General features: G+C 38.9%; 1 protein-coding gene and 1 long non-coding RNA gene across 9 annotated transcripts in view; one reads left to right on the top strand and one right to left on the bottom strand.

Moving 5' to 3' along the window:
• The window catches only part of LOC137313599 (RNA-binding Raly-like protein), a 669041-nt gene that overhangs the window by 428111 nt on the left and 220786 nt on the right, over positions 1 to 20144 (top strand). Inside the window, exon 1 of one of the 8 annotated variants that reach the window (XM_067979544.1) lies at positions 18995 to 19114. The exons of the other annotated variants lie outside the window; for them this stretch is intronic. Coding sequence (XP_067835645.1) covers positions 19078 to 19114 — 37 coding nt within the window. The 5' untranslated portion in view covers positions 18995 to 19077. Of the gene's footprint in view, positions 1 to 18994; positions 19115 to 20144 lie in introns of those variants that run through there. 8 annotated transcript variants of the gene reach the window in all.
• On the bottom strand, positions 3131 to 11510 carry LOC137313712 (uncharacterized). Its single transcript, XR_010961049.1, has 3 exons — positions 11423 to 11510; positions 4726 to 4774; positions 3131 to 3775 (listed from the first exon to the last, which is right to left on the bottom strand). It is a non-coding gene; the product is annotated as an uncharacterized lncRNA (long non-coding RNA).

The following is a 20144-nucleotide window of genomic DNA, read 5'->3' as shown; positions in this document are numbered from 1 at the left end:
CTTATTTGGCAATAGTTGTGGATAAATGCATACCTAATTCTCTAGTTCTATACAACAGAGTGAGGGGTGGTGGGTGACAGGGCTGTGGTCATCTTTGTTCAGGAAGTGCTGGGGATGGGGATGAGGTGCTGCAATAATTTACAATCACAGGTATACATGAGGATAGTTAGGCCCATTATTACTTTAATGGCCTCCAGCATGTCTGTACAAAAAAGGTTGGAGGGTGAGGCAGGACACTCTCTGGATTGGGTGGAACTTTCAAGGTTTGTGCACGGTGAGGTATGTGGAATGGAGCATTCTGCTGCAGGTGGAGATCATGAGGGCCAATCTCAGGGGCTCCTTCTAGTCTTCCCCTGATAGTGAACATCCCATGGCGGGTTCCAAGGGCCACATAGATTTTATGTGCGATCTGGAACAGAGGCGGAGAATGTTGTTATAGAGGCCTGAGGCATGGTCGTTATAGAGCCCTGTACTAAAAGGATCAGTTTGTGTTGGGTTTTACAGAGTATGGTGGTTGAAGTGGTGGACCTGAAGGAAACAGATGTAGTCATGTTGGGCGATGTGGAATTTATTGGCCAGCTGCTGGAAGAACATGATCCAGTGGAGCAGTGTGCCTAACCCAGTGATGCCCTTCTCATGTTATTCCTTGAAGCTGCTGGCAGGAGATCTTCTGGCAGGTTACTGTTGCACCATAGTTAGGAGAGATCTGACAAGCTCAGTGGCTTGAGTGCAGTACAAGCTTCCCTCCCGATTGTCAGGGTCAGGGATTCGATTAGGTGCTTCTCTGCACCTATTGGTCATTTAATGGGGGCATGCGAGGGGCACATTGTGTAGCAGTGCTGGTAGGGTGGCGTTTATCTCCATACTGAGCCAGAGGTTCTGAAGGTGCTTTGTTCCCAGCAATGACATACTAGAATTGGGCTGCCCAGTAGTAGTGCTCAAAGTTTGGACAACTCAGCCCACCTTTTTTGGAGGAGTTGGAGCCATCTTAAGTTGTCCTTAATTACCTTCCTGCCCAGACAAATCTGGTGATTGCTTGATGAGGTCTCGGAACAGCTGAGGCAGGAGAAGGATGGGCAGTTTCTGGGGAACATGTAGAGGAGATGGGGAGCATATTGATCTTTATAGTGCTCGCTAATGGATGCGCAGAAAATAACGCAGAGCAGTGATGTATTAAAGTGACACTCCATGCTCAGCAAGTGGGCTTTCCTTAAAACAAATGGAATGAATTTGTCAGCATCTGAGCAAGATATTAACTCGTTCTCTGCTTCCCCCTCCTTCACGGGATACAACAAAAATGTAACAAGGCATGATGGAGCCAAACATTAAAATTATCTGACTTGTACTAAAATGCGTGGCAAACATATTTTTGCCATGAGGTAAATGTAATAGAGTTTATCCCTTGTGTTTTGGAAGTGAGCCACTGAAGTGCAGTGCAATCCAAAACTCATAAGTAAATAGGGGCATAAATTCAATATGTGGCACAGGTGCCTACATTTGCTAAATTAATCTCTGTGCCTAGGGTCAATAATAACTGTTGAAAAAAACAACTTACAAAGCATTTTTTCAAAATTGAGCTTTCTAATTAACCCTACAGTTTTCAATAATTGCACATGTTTTCTATCTTTTATATTAATCTAGTTATTCATTTCATTTTGAATTACAGTTCATACATTTCAGCAAGCCTCCAGCTTCTTTGTTCTGGTCTTTTATCTATTGGACGCAGTTGGGACATATCAGCATTTTTGCTCCAAAAAGACAAAACATTCGACAGATTTCCAAGGAAGTAAAAAGAGTGTTAGAGGAAAGCAAGAATATTTGAAAAGTTCAGTGATTGCATTCACATTGTAAATGACATCCCTTTACATACTTGGAATCCTAAAGGATTCCAGCCTAGATGGTAAGAGTCAACACAATGTCCATATTCACATATCTGGGCGATAAATAGTACAATAGATTGTGTAACTGTTTGACATTGCTGGCTATTGGGTAAAAACATCAAAAACTTAGGCTACCTGTTTTGAAGTGACAGTTCCATCTTCTATATCTTTACCTTTCAACAAGGAACAGCATGTAGCCTCTTGAGGCTTGACTCTTGAATTCCTTAATTGACTCTGCTCTTCAATGTGAATAAAATTATAACTGCACACGAACATAGACTGGCAGTGATGAAGACAGCTTTCAGAAAGTTGAAGACTAGATTCAAGTTTCCTAGCTCATCTGTATTCATTTACAAACAAATTTGCCCTTGAGAGGGTTGCAGATATGTCAATGTGTTGCGTACTGCATATCATCGCTTTTAAATACAGTGGTATAGCTGCTGTACTTTCCAGGTGACATGGAGCTGATGGAGAGCATCAAGCTGACCATCTACCTCAGAGGGACCATAACCACCAATTGTCCCTCAGGACAAAAAGTGAGCTGACAAAGAGTCCCTTCTACCCAAAGAGAATGGTGCTTCAGGCTACCCTTGAAGAGGTGAACTTTAAAATTACTTTTATTAAATTTGCTTTCACCTCACAAAAAAATTGTGTTGTTCATAACTGTGTTGTTCTGACATTTATAACCTGTATGCAGAGGTCAGGGGAACTTTTGTAACATCTTCTGGGACCTTGAATCAATGCATTCAAAATGAGACGGCAGAAATTTGTACTGTCAGTAATTTTACTGCTCACGTTTTGTTCGAAGGAAAAATGCAGTCTTAGTGGCACTAGTACTTTGACTAATGCTAATACTACTGCAGGTTTTGACATAGGTTTTAACATAGCAATAAATTATTACCACTAGGAAATTAAAACACCATTTTTTTCCAATTATAAGGGAGTAGCTCTAGTTAGCGTGGGTAATGGGGCATATTCTGATATTTCAAAATGCTTGTGTCACCAAAGCTATAAGTCATACTTGGACTATGTTTTATCACCAACCGCAGACTTAAGCCAGTACATTTAAATATAATTTATCTTAAAATTGACAGAATTTCCAATATAAACAAGTGCTCAGAGTGCCATTATGCATCATGAACCAATGTTAATGACTTTTTCCACATCCCAATACATTATATATTAGTCAAGTGTATGACTGGACACCAAGGAAATATTTACAAATACAAGACAGAGTGTTATTAGTTTCTGAACGGTGTTTATTCTGCTTCAAATGATGTGGACGCTGTGGACTGCCACACATGAACAACTAATAGCTGCTTCCTGGATAACAGCCGCTTACATGTATACAGATGTTTCAGTGACCAGAATCCACCTGGGCTACACACCTGAAATTTCATAATCTGTATTTTTACAGATGCTGACTGACCTGTGTATTTCCAGAATTTTCTGCGGTGGAAGGGGAACAACTCTGACGGAATTACTGGCCATAGTGTTTAACATTTGTCTGATGCATGTGTGCTCTGCAAACAGGCAGATGTCACCTGCGGTGTCTTGAAAGGCTCTGGTAACATGAAACCTTCAAGCTGTAGTAATCTTGAACTTTATAGTAGGAGCCACCCCTGATCCAGATGTTGTCTCCAGGTCAAGCTGGTTGAGCAGTCTTAGTTTTAGCCCCTAAATTGCTCTTCGGAAAATTGTGCATCCTGCGAATTGGTCCTGTGAGGTTGGACATGTAATTTTTCAACCCATATCTGCTGCTAGCATGGCTCTGTGCCACCAGCAGGGCCTTGCAAAATTGGGGCTATGATATCCTTCAATTTTGCCAGGCATCTCACCAGCATCGTCATTATATTCACAGTCCTCTTCCAAGATGATGATGGCTCCTGTGTGACCTGAGAAATTAGATGCAGAAGAATCATCAATGGCAATGAAGGAATACTTTCATCAAATTACCTTTTTCTGTGCAAGGCCTCTGTTTTTTTAATATGACTATTCCAACTCTGTATTTAATTTATTTACTCAATGCACAAATTTACTCAATTTATATAATTGTGGTTTAAAAGACTTTACCAAAAATTATTGGTGCTGTAGAAATTGCAAAGGCATTATTATTTCTTAGATATTTAAAAATATACCACACCTACAAAAATCAGAAGAATCCAAACATGTTAGCTCCCTCATTTAGAACACTGCAGTGTCTGGTTATCACTTACACTGGCTTAACTGAATATCTTATTGGAGCCATGTGCCTGTGTTTCTCGCCTGTAACATTTTCTGAATTATGTGGTATGTTTTTAATATCCTGCAGTCGGCTGCTTTGTCAGCACTTTAGAAACATTTCATTATAATGATGTCTCAGACCTTTTGACAGCCCCAAATGTGGTCATAGCTGTTTTGGTGCCAAAAAATGCAACCTTGCAATTGAAGTACTGTTTTACTAAAGCAGACAGTTGAGCTCCATTAAAATGTCTCCAGAGCCATTATTTCTGCTTTTTATGGCCATCAGTGTAATAGAATGCATGCATTTGTATAGATCAAGTGACTGATTGCAACTTGTTAGGGTGGTAAATTTGAGTAATTTCAGCAAATATTTTATTGGATGACTTAATTTACCAACGGCAACAAGCTGCATTCCAGTAGATTAGACTGGTCAGGGTTGAGTTTGCTGATAAATGTATTTTTTGAAGAGAATAATCTTTGCTCGCTTCATCTCTATTTATAGCACAATAATGTAAGAATCATTTGCCTCAACAGTTTTTCCTGGTGTGGTATGGTGAGCAAAATTGAACAGAATATTCTAAATAAAATTGCACTAATGTATTATATGGAATCAGTACCATACCTTTAGAAAAACAGAATGTATTTGAAATTCAGAGCAGGTTAGTCAGCATCTGCAAAACAAAAGGCAGATCATTGATGTTTTTGGAAACATTAATAACCTTTTTTTTCTCTTTACAGGTGCTCACTGACTTGTTACATATACTGTTTTTTCTTTATTTCAGATTTGCAACTTTTTCTTTTTCCACATTTTTAGATGTTTATTTCATGCTGCTACCACTATATAACATTCTGTTAAATCTCAGTAATTGTCATCTTGCACCACTGAGGTATTTTCAAAAACTAGACCACAACAACTGCCAATGCTGTGCCTGTGCAATGGATGGCTACCATTTGTGTATACCAATTTATTCCATATAAAAGGCATTGGCCAATCCTGAACTAAATACTGCTAAACATAGGAGCAGGAGAAGTAGGAGCAGGAGTAGGCCATACAGCCCCTCGAGTCTGCTCCGCCATTCAATCAGATCATGGCTGATCTTCAACCTCAGCTCCACTTTCCCACCCAATCCCCATATCCCTTGATTCCACTAGAGTTCAAAAATCTATCTATCACAGCCTTGAATATACTCAACAACTGAGCATTCACAGCCCTCTGGGGTGGAGAATTCCATAGATTCACAACCCTCTGACTGAAGAAATTCCTCCTCATCTCAATCTTAATTGGCCGACCCCTTATCCTGAGACTATGCCCCCTAGTTCTAGACTCTCCAGTCATGGGAAACAACCTCTCAGCATCTACCCTGTCAAGCCCCCTCAGAATCTTGTATGTTTCAATGAGATCACCTCTCATTCTTCTAAACTCCAGAGAGTATAGGCCCATTCTACTCAACCTCTCCTCATAGGACAACCCTCTCATCCCAGGAATTATTCTAATGAACATTCGTTGCACCATCTCTAAGGCAAGTATGTCCTTCCTTAGATAAGGAGACCAAAACTGTACACAGTACTTCAGGTGAGGTCTCACCAAAGCCCTGTACAATTGTGGTAAGACTTCCTTATTCTTGTACTCCAACCCCCTTGCAATAAAGGCTAACATGCCATTTGCCTTCCTAATTGCTTGCTGTACCTGCATACTAACTTTTTTGTGTTTCTCGTTCCAGGACACCCAGACCTCTCTAAACATCAACATTTAATAGTTTCTCACCATTTAAAAAATATCCTATTTTTCTGTTCTTTCTACTAAAATAAATAACCTCACATTTCCCCACAGTATACTTCATCTGCTACCTTCTTGCCCACTCACCTAACCTGCCTATATCCCTTTGTGGACTCTGTGTCCTCCTCACAGCTTACTTTCCCACCTAGCTTTGTATCGTCAGCAAACTTGGATACACTCGGTCCCTTCATCTAAGTCATTACTTTAGATTGTAAATAGCTGAGGCCCCACGCACTGATCCTTGTGGCACTCCACCAGTTACAGCCTGCCAACCTTATCCCTACACTCTATTTTCTGTCCGATAACCAATCCTCTATCCATGCTAATATATTACCCCCAACCTCATGAGCCCTTATCTTGGGTAACAATCTTTTGTGTGGCACCTTATCGAATGCCTTTTGAAAATCCAAATATACTACATCCACTGGTTCCCCTTTACCTACCTTTCCAGATACATCCTCAAAAAGCTCTAATAAATTTGTTAAAGACGATTTCCCTTTCATAAAACCGTGTTGACTCTGCCTAATCATTTTATGATTAGACCTATCCTGAATAAACCTATCAAAATCCTTTCTAAATAATAAACGCTTCTATTGTCTTTCTCACAAATGTTCACCACCGTTATAGATTTTTTTCCCTTAACTCCCTTAACCATGGTTATTTACTTAATGCACAGTAAACATTTATTTACATCATTAAATAAATTTAAAACAGAAATAGACAGTTTCCTAGAAGTAAAGGGAATTAGGGGCTACGGGGAGCAGGCAGGAAATTGGACATGAATTTAGATTTGAGGTTAGGATCAGATCAGCCATGATCTTATTGAATGGTGGAGCAGGCTCGAGGGGCCGATTGGCCTACTCCTGCTCCTATTTCTTATGTTCTTATGTTCAAACATCTGTGTAGTCTACAACAACTGCCAATGCTCCACATGTTCAATGGAAAGTTGTCATTCGTTTAAATGTTTTACTTAATCAGGGAACTCACCATTTTTGAAATCTATAAATTCAAAGAGCAATCGCTGATGAACATCTGTGACCACTATTTCTCATCTTGAATTATGTGCAATATTCTGTTGCCAAATGTCTAAACAATTGGAGTTCCTCGTCTTTGCTACATGATCATGATCATTAATTGTGTCTATGTCCAATGGAAGGGAAGTACAGTTGTTGGGAGACTACTGAGCCTGTATTAGGCAAAAATTCACCAAAAACAAATACACAAAGCAAAAAGTGCAGGGGAAATAGAAGATAAGGGTGATGGTGCTAACTACTGTGTCGGAGAGTCTCTTCTTTGTAAGGGAAATAGAAGAGAGAGAAGAATGTCCATTTTGTTGTGGAAATGTTTGTGGGGGGGGGGGTGTGAATGAAGCCTGGGCCAATTATTATGTAATTTTAAAATTAATTAAGGTTTTTTTGAATGTGATTTAATGTAGCTACCAAAAAGACAAACGAGTAAACAAATTTAAATAGAATTGTATATTTACTTATGTCGAATTCCCCAACACAAATCCAAGGCCTCTTGAAAGGGACCTGTTTTAGGATGCCCATGTGCCTGAGGTGGTCTGTGGTCATATTGGGGGAAATGTCTCTACTAAGGGATAATTTATTGAGCATTACTTGATAGGATTGCACTTTCTTTCTTTCTCTTTGTATTATTTCTCATTCCATTTAAAAGGTAGAATGAGTAGTAACTTGCCTTGAGGACTCTACAATTAAGAAGTTAAAACAAATAAGAGCTTGGCTGAGGGGCAGATTAAAAATTTACATAAATATGTTTAGCTTTACTACAGGATTAATTTTCACCTGCACTCCCTCCTGAGCAATGTTGCTTGGACCATCATGATCTAGGACCCCGGTGCTGTGAAGGGATTCAGGTGTAGGAAACTTCAGAAACTGTTTCAATAACATGGGACTCAGTTAAATTGGACTTTAGTCTCCTATGATGATTTGTTCATTTCTTTATAACTCAGGCATGCCAGCTGCTGTTTTTTTCCAGGGTAAACAACATTGCATAATCTGTGAATAAGTTCTTGTTTGGCCCTTCAATTTAGGCTGCCTGATATTTTCCTTCCAATTCGTTATGCTACAATTCCATCGATCCAAATAGCATTTTCACCTCACTAGAGGCAAAATTGTGGTATCATCATCATTATCATCATGACACATTCTCCTGGCAGCTGAATCGTGTGTAAGCCACCACTTGTTTTGTACTGCAAAATGAAAAATAAATTCACTAATAAGTGAAAGGCTACAGCATGCAGCTAATACTTGAAAGCAAAAACCCATGCAACCATACTCGGTATCTTCAGAAAAAGATAGAAAAAAGAAATAAAGTTGGACGTATTGAGGGGGGAAAGAATATGAGATAATGAACTCAGAGTGTAAAGACAAAGAGAGTGTGATATGGAAATTGGAGGGAAAGGAGGACAAATGAGAGGAAAACAAAACAAAAGCTTTGAAGCATTCTGGTAAAATTAAGAACAGTGAGAGGAAGCCAGCAGGTTATGAAGTAGCATATAAATTCATAAGAGCTAAAGTTGAAGTTGTTAGCTAAAGTTGAAGCTCATGGAATTGAGGACAAATTATTGACCTGGTTGGGAAATTGACTGAACAGCAGGAGACAGAGAGTAGGGATAATGGGCAAGTACTCAAATTGCCACAGGGATCTGTGTTGGGGCCTCAACTATTCACTGTATTTATTAAAGACTTCAATGACAGAATAGAGGGCCACATATCCAAGTTTGTTGATGACATAAAGATAGGCAGCATTGTAAACAGTGTAGATGGAAGCATAAAATTACAGAGAGCTATTAATAGATTAAGTGAATGGGCAAAACTGTGGCAAATGGATTTCAATGTAGGCAAGTGTGAGGTCATCCACTTTGGACCTAAAAAGAATAGATCAGAGTACTTTCAAAATGGTGAAAAGCTCAAAACAGTGGAGCTCCAAAGAGACTCAGGGGTCCATGTACATAGATTATTAAAATGTCATGGACAGGTCCAGAAAATTATCAAAAAGGCTAATGGAATGCTGGCCTTTATATTTAGAGGACTAGAATACAAGGGGGTAGGAGTTATGCTACAGCTATGCAAAGCCTGATTAGATCACACCTGGAGTATTGTGTTCAGTTCTGGGCATCGCACCTTAGGAAGGATATATTGGCCTTGGAGGGAGTGCAGCATAGGTTTACTAGACTTGACTGGACCCAAAGGGTTAAATTGCGAGGGAAGATTACACAAACTAGGGTTGTATTCCCTGGAATTTAGGAGATTATGGGGTGATTTGATCGAAGTTTTCAAGATATTAAGGGGGAACTGATAGGGTAGATAGAGAGAAACTGTTTCTGCTGGTTGGGGAGTCTAGGACTAAGGGACATAGGCTAAAAATTAGAGCCAGGACTTTCAGAAGTGAAGTTAGGAAACACTTCTACATACAAAGGGTGATAGAAGTTTCGAACTCTCTTCCACAAACGGCAGTTGATGTTAGCTCAATTGTTAATTTTAAATCTGAGGTTGATAGATTTTTGTTAACCAAAGGTATTAAGGGATATGGGGCTAAGGCGGGTATATGGAGTTAGGTCACAGATCAGCCATGATCTCACTGAATGGTGGAACAGGCTCATGGGGCTAAATGGCCTACTCCTGTACCTATGTTCCTAAGATATCAGGCACCCTATCTACTAAAATACATTCTTTTGAAATTCCCTGACATTTATTCAATTCCTGATATTTATTCATAATAAATATGAAATCACTTTAGCGGATAGTTTGATAGATAGAAATATTACTTTCCTGTCTTCTTAAATACACGTAGAAGAACCATGCGATAAGAATTCTTCTGGTCACTTTGTATAGCTAAACGGTAGTTAGAATGTTTATGATTTCAATACAAATAGCACACAGAGAGAACCTTCACCAAAAAATTACAATGTCACTACACATAAAGGGTCATTTCACAAATTCACGTTCCTGGCACGGTACTGTGCCATATCGGAAATTATTGGGTGGAAATTCCCAATCTACTTTCACAGTGGGCAAAGCTTCGACTTGGATTCAAATTTGTAAAATTACCCACATTTTAGAAAATAGTTTTCATTTGACTTTCACTCCTGTGAGAAGGTATGCATCGAATATGTTCTGATTTTGTCTCAATATGAGAGAGTTGTTGATGGAGAGAAATTTAACTCCCCCTCACACCCAGCATGGATATGTTTTGTTCAGGAAAGGGGAATTGAAGAGGAAACCTGCAATAATTGCAGTTGAGCAGCACAGTGGATGAGCTGTGGATTGATTATCGGAGGTCAAATTATGTGCTTCAGTGCTTGAGGAAAACCAGTAAACTGTCAGACAAATAAATACTTTGCACATCTGACAGCTTGCAACATCGAGGCTGTTTGGCAGTTGTCATGACAATGGTACTTTGGAGACCTCATGTGATCCTACCTCAAAAACCTTTAGCTACTGTTCATACTGTGAGAAATTTTGTAATAGATGTCTGACGACCAGAAAGATTGAGAAATGTAATGGACAAGTGCGGCGGATTGGGCCAAGGCAATCACTGCAGGATATACTTACTTGGCGATGGGTCATGATGGACCAATAAAAATGGCAACTTCAATGGCCATTTACCCTAGATTGAATCTAGGACTGTAACAAGCTCATTGTATAAGATAATGGAATCAGGCAAGCACTACTGCCAAATCGTTAGATGAGAGTGGATTTAACATTACTTGCTGAATTCATTTGAGCCTTGGGAATATCATCACCCATATAATTCCTTGGTCCAATTTGATTATACTAGTTGTATTATATACATCAATAATGAATGGCAAGAGTTAATGAGAACCATAAAGCAGTAACATTAGATTTAAAAATGTTAATAAAGCAACACATCAAACAATTTTGTGAGTTCAGAACTTAACAGTTTTTCATGAAATGATTCATCATTTCTTTGAAGTCTGCAGTAGTATTTTCAACACTGTATAACGTAATCAAAATTTTTCATGAAATCAGTATGTGTCATTTTCATTGGGCCGGATTTTGCTCTGAGTGCCGAACAAACGGCACCCACCGCTCGTTAGACTTGGACTTGCCCATAGACTTTCCATGGGCTTTTGCACGGCAAGTTCCTCTGATCAGATCCTCAATCTATGGTGGCGCCCTCTACAGGGTATCTGGGAGCTGTGTGAACAGGGCAAGCTGCTGTGTATCCCCATAACCAATCAGATTGAAACATGTGAATAAGCAGCGCAGACACAGAACCAGGAAGTTTAAGCTAGAATAGTGAATTCAATGTCAAATCAGTTATAGAAAATAAAATAGAGGGTAAGAAATATTGAATTAAAAGACAGATAAAAGAGACAGAAAGAAAAAGTAAAAAAAAATATTTTATTTTAAATGTCCAACAACAATTAAAATGTGAAGGAATGAGACTCCACACTTGTAAAAGTTAATTTTACAGTGCCAGAGAGGTTGTTTGGCAGTCATTAAGACTGATCACGCCGTTAAAATTTTGGTTACACTTAAAAAACTTAACATACCTTTTTCTGGCACGATTACTTAGTTTCCATCTGAGCAGTAGAGGAACTTTGTGCTGTTGCAGTCATTTCAACGGTGAGTCAGCCAACAAGATCTCCTTCCGTGAAGCTTCTAGACAAGCAGGGCATCTGGTAGAGGAAGTTCCGGATTTATGTGTTTAACTGCGCGTATGAGGTTACTGGAAGTTCCTCTACTATTTGCACTGAAATAACGGCGAGCACTGTTAGGCTCGCTGTTATTTTTAGAGCAAAATCCACTTTGCATTTACACAGAGCACATATTAATTTGTATCGATACACAAAGCTAATTCCGCTTCTTTGTACCCAATTACAGTGACAATACCAGAGAATTTGTCACGAAAGGACAAATGGAATTCAATCCGGAGAAGTGTGAGGTAATGCATTTGGGGAGAGCAAACAAGGCAAGGGAATACACAGTAAATGGGAAGATACTGAGGGGTGTAAAGGAACAGAGGGACCTTGGAATGCATGTCCACAGATCCCTGAAGTTGGCAGGACAGGTAGATAAGGTGGTTAAGAAGGCATACTTTCCTTTATTAGCCGAGGCATAGAATATAAGAGCAGGGAGGTTATTCTAGAACTGTATAAAACACTAGTTAGACTACAGCTAGAGTACTGCGTACAGTTCTGGACACCACATTGGAGGGAAGATGTGACTGCACTAGAGAGGGTACAGAGGAGATTTACGAGGATGTTGCCAGGACTGGAGAATTTTAGCTATGAGGAAAGATTGGATAGGCTGGAGTTGTTTTCTTTGGAACAGAGGAGGCTGAGGGACGATTTAGTTGAGGTGCATAAAATTATGAGGAGCCTAGATAGAGTGGATAGGAAAGACCTATTTCCCTTAGCAGAGAAGTCAGTAACCAGAGGGCATAAATTTAATGTAATTATTAGAAGGATTAGAGGGGAGCTGAGGAGAAATTTTTTCATCCAGAGGATGGTGGGGGTCTGGAACTCACTACCTGAGAGGATGGTCGAGGCAGAAACCCTCATCGCATTTAAAAGGTACTTGGACATGCACTTGAAGTGCCATAACCTACAAGGCTACAGACCAAGAGCTAGAAAGTGGGATTAGGCTGGATAGCTCTTTTTCGGCCAGCACAGATACGATGGGCTGAATGGCCTCCTTTTGTACCATAAATTTCTATGATATGATTCTAAAGACACATGTCATTTATTTCCACAGGGATTTTTCCAATTGTCCGCTATAATTTCATTGTTTCTCTGGGTTTTTTTGTGGATCATTCGTTGAAGTTACAGCAGATGAACAGCAAAATCCCTGCAGAAATTCTCCCTCAGATTGTCAGGAAACTGAATTAGAAAAGGGAATTTGAATCTAGTTGGAACAGAGTACAGTATCACCCTCAGCATTCTTTTATTGCCTCTGTAGATCATTCCCCATAGAGCCATGTTTCTCCCTCACTGATCATTCATGTCTCATTGGATGGGGAGGACTTCTGTGACTGTGTCTTTTATAAGCTGGATGACTGTTGCATTTACTTAGCACTAATGACACAATTAACATACAGCAATCCTTTTGTACAACTGCCTCCTCACCTGGATTCCACAGGGCAGGGGGAGTTAAAATCGTGTAAAAAGCCTCACAAAAAATAATTTAAAATGAGCACCTTGATCTGCCTAGGAGTGTCTGCTATTCAGTGCAATGGTAGATCAATTTTACAATGGAAGTTTATTCATCCATCGTAATTGATCAATATTTGCACTGAATGGCAATGAAAGGATTTAATTGAGTACTGAATGCTGGCAGATTGTCAAACAATTAGAACTGCATTAATCTAAAGATTTTAAACAACAAATTTTCCACACACAATTACAGTAAATTGCACCCAAAGCAGCCACTCACACATATAAACACGGTCTTCCACCTAGGCCTAAACAGCTTTGTCTGCCAGAAATTGTGTAAATTTGCAAAGTTGGCTGATAACCCTACCCATCATTCCTCAAGCAAAAATCAACCCATAGTCATTCAACCAAGAAAATTTAATGTCAGCAGACACAAGTGCTTTATGTGAAGCAGTTGACTGTGCTTATTCCTGGTCAGATGTGCTGCATGTTCATTTTGATGTTCTGTATTTTTCCTGTTCATATTTCTCTTTGGGTGGATTATAGTAAAAGTGTGAATGTGCATTGATTGGATACTTATTTTGTCCCTCCCCTGTGGCTAGTTTTTTGCACTGTAAAAGCCGTTGTTCATTTGTCAACACGTGTAGAACATGGGCATTCATGCATGCATCAATATGGCTTTCCCAACACCAGGGTTGTCGAAAATATTCCTTAACATACAGCTTCCAAAAATGTTGTGTCAGAAGACAGTGGTTTTAATTTACGTTGCTGTTGTGCTATAGCTTTGGGCAATTTTTGATACAAACAAATTAAAAGTGACGAAAATTTTCTGGTCTGCACCCAAAACTCAGGCAGGCTGGAATTATACTATCAGCTCCACACGGATACTGGAAAGCATTTCACTCCTCCTCATACAATCCACGTAGGAATCAGATTCTCGATGCACCTGTGCCCCTTTTGTACCCACGCTCTTCTATCTGTTCGGTTTCATCATCCTGCACTGCCTGTACTCATGCTGATGTGTATATATATGTAGGAACTTGACTTTCACAACTTTGGGAAGTCCCAAAGCGCTTTACAGCCAATGAAGTACTTTTGAAGTGTCGTCCCTGTGGTGATATAGGAAATGTGGCAGCCAATTTGCATGCAGCAAGGTCCCACAAACAGTAATGAAATAAATGACTAGATCATTTGTTTTAGCTGTTCGTTGAGGGATGAATATTTGCCAGGCCACTGGGAGAACTCCCCTACTCTTTTTTGAATAGTACAGTGTGATCTTTTACGTCCACCTGAGAGGGCAGCTGGGGCCTCATTTTAACTTTTCATCCAACAGTGCAGCACTCCCTCAGTATTGGACTGAAGTGCCAGCCTAGATTATGTGCTCAAGTCTATGGAGTGGGGATTCAACCCACTACCTTTTGACTCAGACGCAGGAGTGATTAGTCCAATGCAAAGTTATTATTGCTACAAATCTTGTATATCTGTTGCTAGGAGTTTTGGGAGAGATAGGCATACATCTTGGAGACAATGACAAGTTCATGGGCCTTACAGAGGAGAGAAGAGAGAGGTTAGAGATAGTAGTCAGAGACGATACTACTAGTCAAGGATGGATTTTTTGAGGAGCAGGTTGATGAGGGCGATTTTGAATGGGAGAATGACAATGTCTGAACAAAGGTAATTATTTATGAATATTAACACGCTTGGAACCATGTTAACATTCACATTTGCTTGATTCAGTGGTTTTATGTACAACACCCCCTCCTTACAAGACTATTTTCCTTTGCCCCTGATGGTAGTGCTTACATAAAATGGAGGGGAGGAGGCTTTAAAACCCCCCTGGTCAGATGTGCCTATTGTTTTGTTGTTCTGTATATTTCCTGTTCATATATCTTTTCGGGTGCATTATAGTAAAAAAGGGGGCTGTAAAACAAAAGAGCTAACCTACGTTAAGTTTTTATGCATTTCAGTCAACTTTTTTTGCAGTCTCTTCATCCACTTCTTCTGAAATCTGGCTTTCCTGGCTGCATATGTGCGATTCCAATGCATAAGCATGAACAGATAGTTATTGTTGGATATGATTGCTGAATAAGTAGCAAATTAACAACTTGTTATATATGACCTCAATCGTGTGCTGCATGAGTTAATATCAGTAGAATTAGTTTGAAGCATCATTTGGCAGATGCAATCAGTTGTAAAACTAGTTTTCAATCATTTTATTGCTGATGAATGAGGCTGATGAAAAATGCTTTATTTATTACTAACAAAAAAGGTATAGAATAAATATTTTATTTGAATATTGTGTAGCTTCAGATTTATATCCATGCACGCCCTCTCTACTGTAATGTCAAGCACTAGATAGTCTTCTTTGGTCAGGTAGCACAAAAATATAACAAGGTATAACCTATGACACAAAAATGACCATAAACATAAATGATTGTCAAGAACTACTCCTAAAACATTATAAATGTTTTCATCCCTTAAAAAAAACACATGCTTCAAAACTCATTTACATGCTTGGTATTCACAGCTAATCAGTAATGCTTTATTTTAACAAAAACAAGGGAATACAATTTATTGACCAAAAGCAATAGACCTTCTAGTCAAAGGAAAGCATTTAGAATCATGCCAGACCTTCCATTTCCTGCAAGCTTGTGTATGTTAGCTGTGTTTGCTTAATTTAGTCTTTTTTATTTTCTTGAAGGGCTTTAATTACTGCTGACATCTTTGTCCTCATTATGCAACCGTGTATTAAGTTGCTATGGTGCACCTTTTAGTTCAGGTTGAAGTAGCAACCATTACAGTTGGCAGTAAATCTAATTATCATTGTGATGTGTAACAAAGGTTACTTTGAGCAAAATCATGGAACATGAATGATTTTCTGTTCATACCTGCCCTTGTCACTGTTTGCATAATGTAATAATAGCTCCTTTCTTCTAAAGCACTTGTCATTTAAAAAATATTTTATTGTTCCTATCCTCATTAGTGTATCAGATGTATAATTAAATAATGGAAAATTTGGCTTTTTAAAAAAAAAATCTATTTTTCCATGAAGGGATGTGTCTAGTGAGCAGCAAATCCTTCATGGAGAAAGTCTATTGAAAATTTAACGGTTTGTTTTCAGTACGTTTTTTTTTCAATTCCCTGGAGGGCTTTGAAAACTAAATCATAATCTGTGAATTCTTCCAGTTTGTGTCAGCATGCTGTATCAGCTCATTAAAGTGATAATTACTTGGAAATGTGATTAGTCAAGAAAAATGTGACAATTTCTTGATAGCATAGGCACCTGGTAACATTGCTATAAACACATTTAATTGTGTGCTGCTTCCACTGCAGAAATGCTAATGTTAGTATTGAAGATCTAAGAAAATGATTACCCCATATTAATGAAGATGGTTTTCTGTTGGTAGAGAATTGTTCTTTGTTTTTACTCGCTGTAGTTTGCTAATGGTAAAGCTCTTTTAACAAGAGTGCGCCATTACTATTATAGTCTATAATCTAACTCCATTTTTTTCAATCAACCTGATGTTACAATGAGCATTTTGGAAGAGTCATTATAGTTGGACAGATGAAAATTTTCTTCCTCCTCCTTAGTTCTTTTTAAGTACTCCAGGGCAATAAACAGTGAAATTACCTAATAAACTATAAAAATGCTGATTAGTGTCGTGCATCTCCGCACCATCTAGCAGGCTCCATTAAGACCACATTTAAATTCATTTATAGAGGTTCTGGTGCTCAACGTTTTGTTGATTAATTATTGTTTTTGTCTATTTCATTACTTCAATATATTTTTAATTCAATCCTGTCTATTATATCCAGTAGATTGGACAGCAAAATTATGTTGTCATAAGTAGATTTGAAGGTAGCAGCAATGTCTGTACCCATTGGGGATTCAAAGCTTTTACCCTGAATTGCTCAAATGCAATTTTTGCAATTTGCTTGTAAATGGTACTGGTCCAGAAACATCCAGCCATTTAAATACAAATTACAGAAAACTGCACCAGGTTCAAAGTCAAGATCAAATATAACACTTAGAAAAAAAGTACTATTCATTTATAATTAGAATAAAACAATGTGTAAATTAATATATTTATACAATCTTATCAAATATCCGCATTATAAATGATATTAGATGCTACTAGTTTATCTAACTATATTAAGCTCATTATTAAACATTAAATGAAATTTTGCCCCCACATCCTGCAAGTTATTTTCTCTGCCTTATTGGGTTCCTCTGCTCCGTGCACTATCCCTGATTTGAGACAAAGCGCTGATAGATTGTTCCCCATTCTCTGATAAGACTGCTCTGTAGCCAGTACTAGGAGATGTGCAAGAGTCCTACAGATCAACTTCTCCAGTTTTTGTTCACTTACCCTGTGGGGCTAACTATTCACTTTCACTCAGTGCCTTATTTCCATTGGTTTAACTGAGACCACAGGCTTGCCATAAAAGCCCCTCTCTTACCCCACTTCCATGATATTCCTGCAGCTCACACTGTTGGGCCACCTATGTCATACAATATCGCAAAATCAATCAATTTGTTTTATGGTGGAAACCATCTCCCTTTCTCTGATGTGGACCTACACCTGGTACCTTGTGAACTTTCTGTTTAATTGGCACAGATTTCTTTCATGGGTTAGAATGTTGTTGTGATTGTTTAAATATTGGTGCATGTGGAAATCTATTCTGGAAGTAGTGTTTGAGTTTTGGCTTCAGTCTGTAAAGCTCATGAATTTGTGAAACCAAAGACTTAGGCTACAGCCCTGTAGCCAAGTTCTCACAACTGCTAGGAAAGATAAACACATTTCAATCCCCCCCCCCAACCCATCCACACACACACACACACACACAAACACAACGAATGCAAAGACAGAGCACTAAGAATCATAAATAGCCTCTACCCCTGCAGGCTGAGTGGCCTAACATGGTGGTAACTTGCAAACTCTCCCCCCGCCCGACCTCGCTACCCTTAACCCCACCTGCCCGTAATCTACCCCCACCTCCTTCCTCCCTGGCAAACAGCAATCACTCAGTTGGTATTGCCAACACTCCAGGATGGGCCTGGAATCTCCAGGAAATGAAGATTAATCTCCAGGACACTGCTGCAAGCAACCCTGGAGAAAATCATATTAAAAAAGGTTGGGTTTTTTTCATTTTCTTTGAACACTTCTGTTTATTAGTTATAAAAATACTGGAGCTGGGGAAAAAAGGCTGTTTGACTGATAGTCAAGCATCATCCAATTGGGTAATGAAGAGTCTTTTCAATTTCCACTTCGCGTGGGAAGGCGGTGTGCCATCAGGATAGACATGTTGGGTGACCAATGGCGGGAGCCTGGGGGTGAGTCATGTGATGAAATCTCCAGGAATACATTCAACCAGAGTTGGCAACCCTACATCCAGTTAACGCCAGCCTTGATAGTTGTATGTAGAAGGAGGAAGTGAAAAATTCTGTTCAATGTACACCTTTATTTTAAGAAAAAACAACAGGTGCACCTGAATCTGTGGGTATTTGGAAATGAGCCTGAAAGGAATCAATTCACATTGACTGCAGAATTAACTTACATGTAAAATATAATACATCACCTGATTCTGAATCCACTAACCGTTAATGACACCGCCAGCTGCATGCTCAGAAATGTTGCTCATAAATTGTATGAAGTAATGAACTCTTCTGAAAAATCACTTCGAATGTGCGAAAAGCAGTTCCAAAAAAATAATGTTTAGCAGGGGAAAGATTGGAAAATTATGGTTTACGGTTTTGTGAAAACATAATTGATTTGATGCAGAATCTACCTTTGTTTTATTTACTGCTATGAGAGCATTTTTTATTTGAAACAGAATTCGACAAAACATTTATCCGTAGTGTGAAAGATTGCAGAATGGAGCCTCTGACTCCCCTGTTATATCATGTGAATGGTATCATCCTGGCTACTTCTATTAGATCACTGGTTACTTTCTGTCAGTGAGTGGAGCAACTGCCTCCCTGAAAAGGAGAAGCCTTTTCATTCATTGTCCTGGAGTGTGATTACTACTGAAGGAACCTGGACCTGTTTAGAATGAATATGGTTAAAGGCAAACGCCGCAACCAGAGATGTAAGTATTGCTGCTGAAACGGCAACTGGATTAAGGAAATGTACGCGTTCAGTGCAGGAAATAGCCTTGCTGTTTAACGTTTGTTTCAATCAAATTTGGACAAATCAAGAATTGAGACAACTAAGCAAGCAAATGAATTATTATGCAGGGAATGCAATTTAGCTGCAGTTAGAGGTCAGCTTATTAAATGGAGGTGACCATTCATTTTTTTTTTTGGTTTTAATCGCCGGACTAACTGCACAGAAGTATTCATCAGAACTTTGAATTACTTGGTGAATGGAAACTTGCGTTCTTCACACGTTTAGTGACTAAAACATTAGGATCATAACAGATTATGTTGTCATTGTGAATTGCACTCTGAGTTTCATATTGCATTCCAGCAAATTGTTAAAAATAGAGTTTGGAGTTTTATTAATGTAAATATTGCAACAGAGAGGTTAAAAATGAATGGAGCATGATATTGTGCTATAGAAGATGCTTAGAAAATCGAAGTTTGCGTAATGGTCAAGGAAATCCAAGAAAAGAGAGGAAACATGAAGATTATTTGACGTAGAGTAACTGATAAATGAAGAGTATAGATGCAGTTTTTCATAAAAGGGTTCTGTTGGGAAACATTTCAACTGTGATTCCCTCAAACTTCATTTACTTAAGGGAAATTAAAAAAGATACGACTTGAAGTTCAATCAGTTTAAAATGCTACTGAAATAAAATTCACCCAGCAAGGATTTTTTTTTCTATTGAGATAAATACAGAAGTTGATGCATCGCCTCTGGGGCAAATCATGCAGTTTTCACACCATGATACAAATTGTCCTGGGGTAAAAAACACAGCAGCTGTGCCATCATTCTAGTGAATGAGACAGCAGGGTGACAAGATTCAGAGCATATTCATACATTACTATGGGGAGAGAAAACGTGGTAACTTTTGTGGACAGGCAGCTAATTTTTAGGCAGTGGGAAAGAAAAACCACTGCATAGCGCCAGGTGCTTCTAATGCAATTGATTACAAGCAAGCATAAGATAGATTATAT

The sequence above is a fragment of the Heptranchias perlo genome, chromosome 3 (assembly GCF_035084215.1).
Source record: "Heptranchias perlo isolate sHepPer1 chromosome 3, sHepPer1.hap1, whole genome shotgun sequence".
NCBI lineage: Eukaryota > Metazoa > Chordata > Chondrichthyes > Hexanchiformes > Hexanchidae > Heptranchias > Heptranchias perlo.
This window is presented reverse-complemented; position numbering and strand designations above follow the sequence as displayed.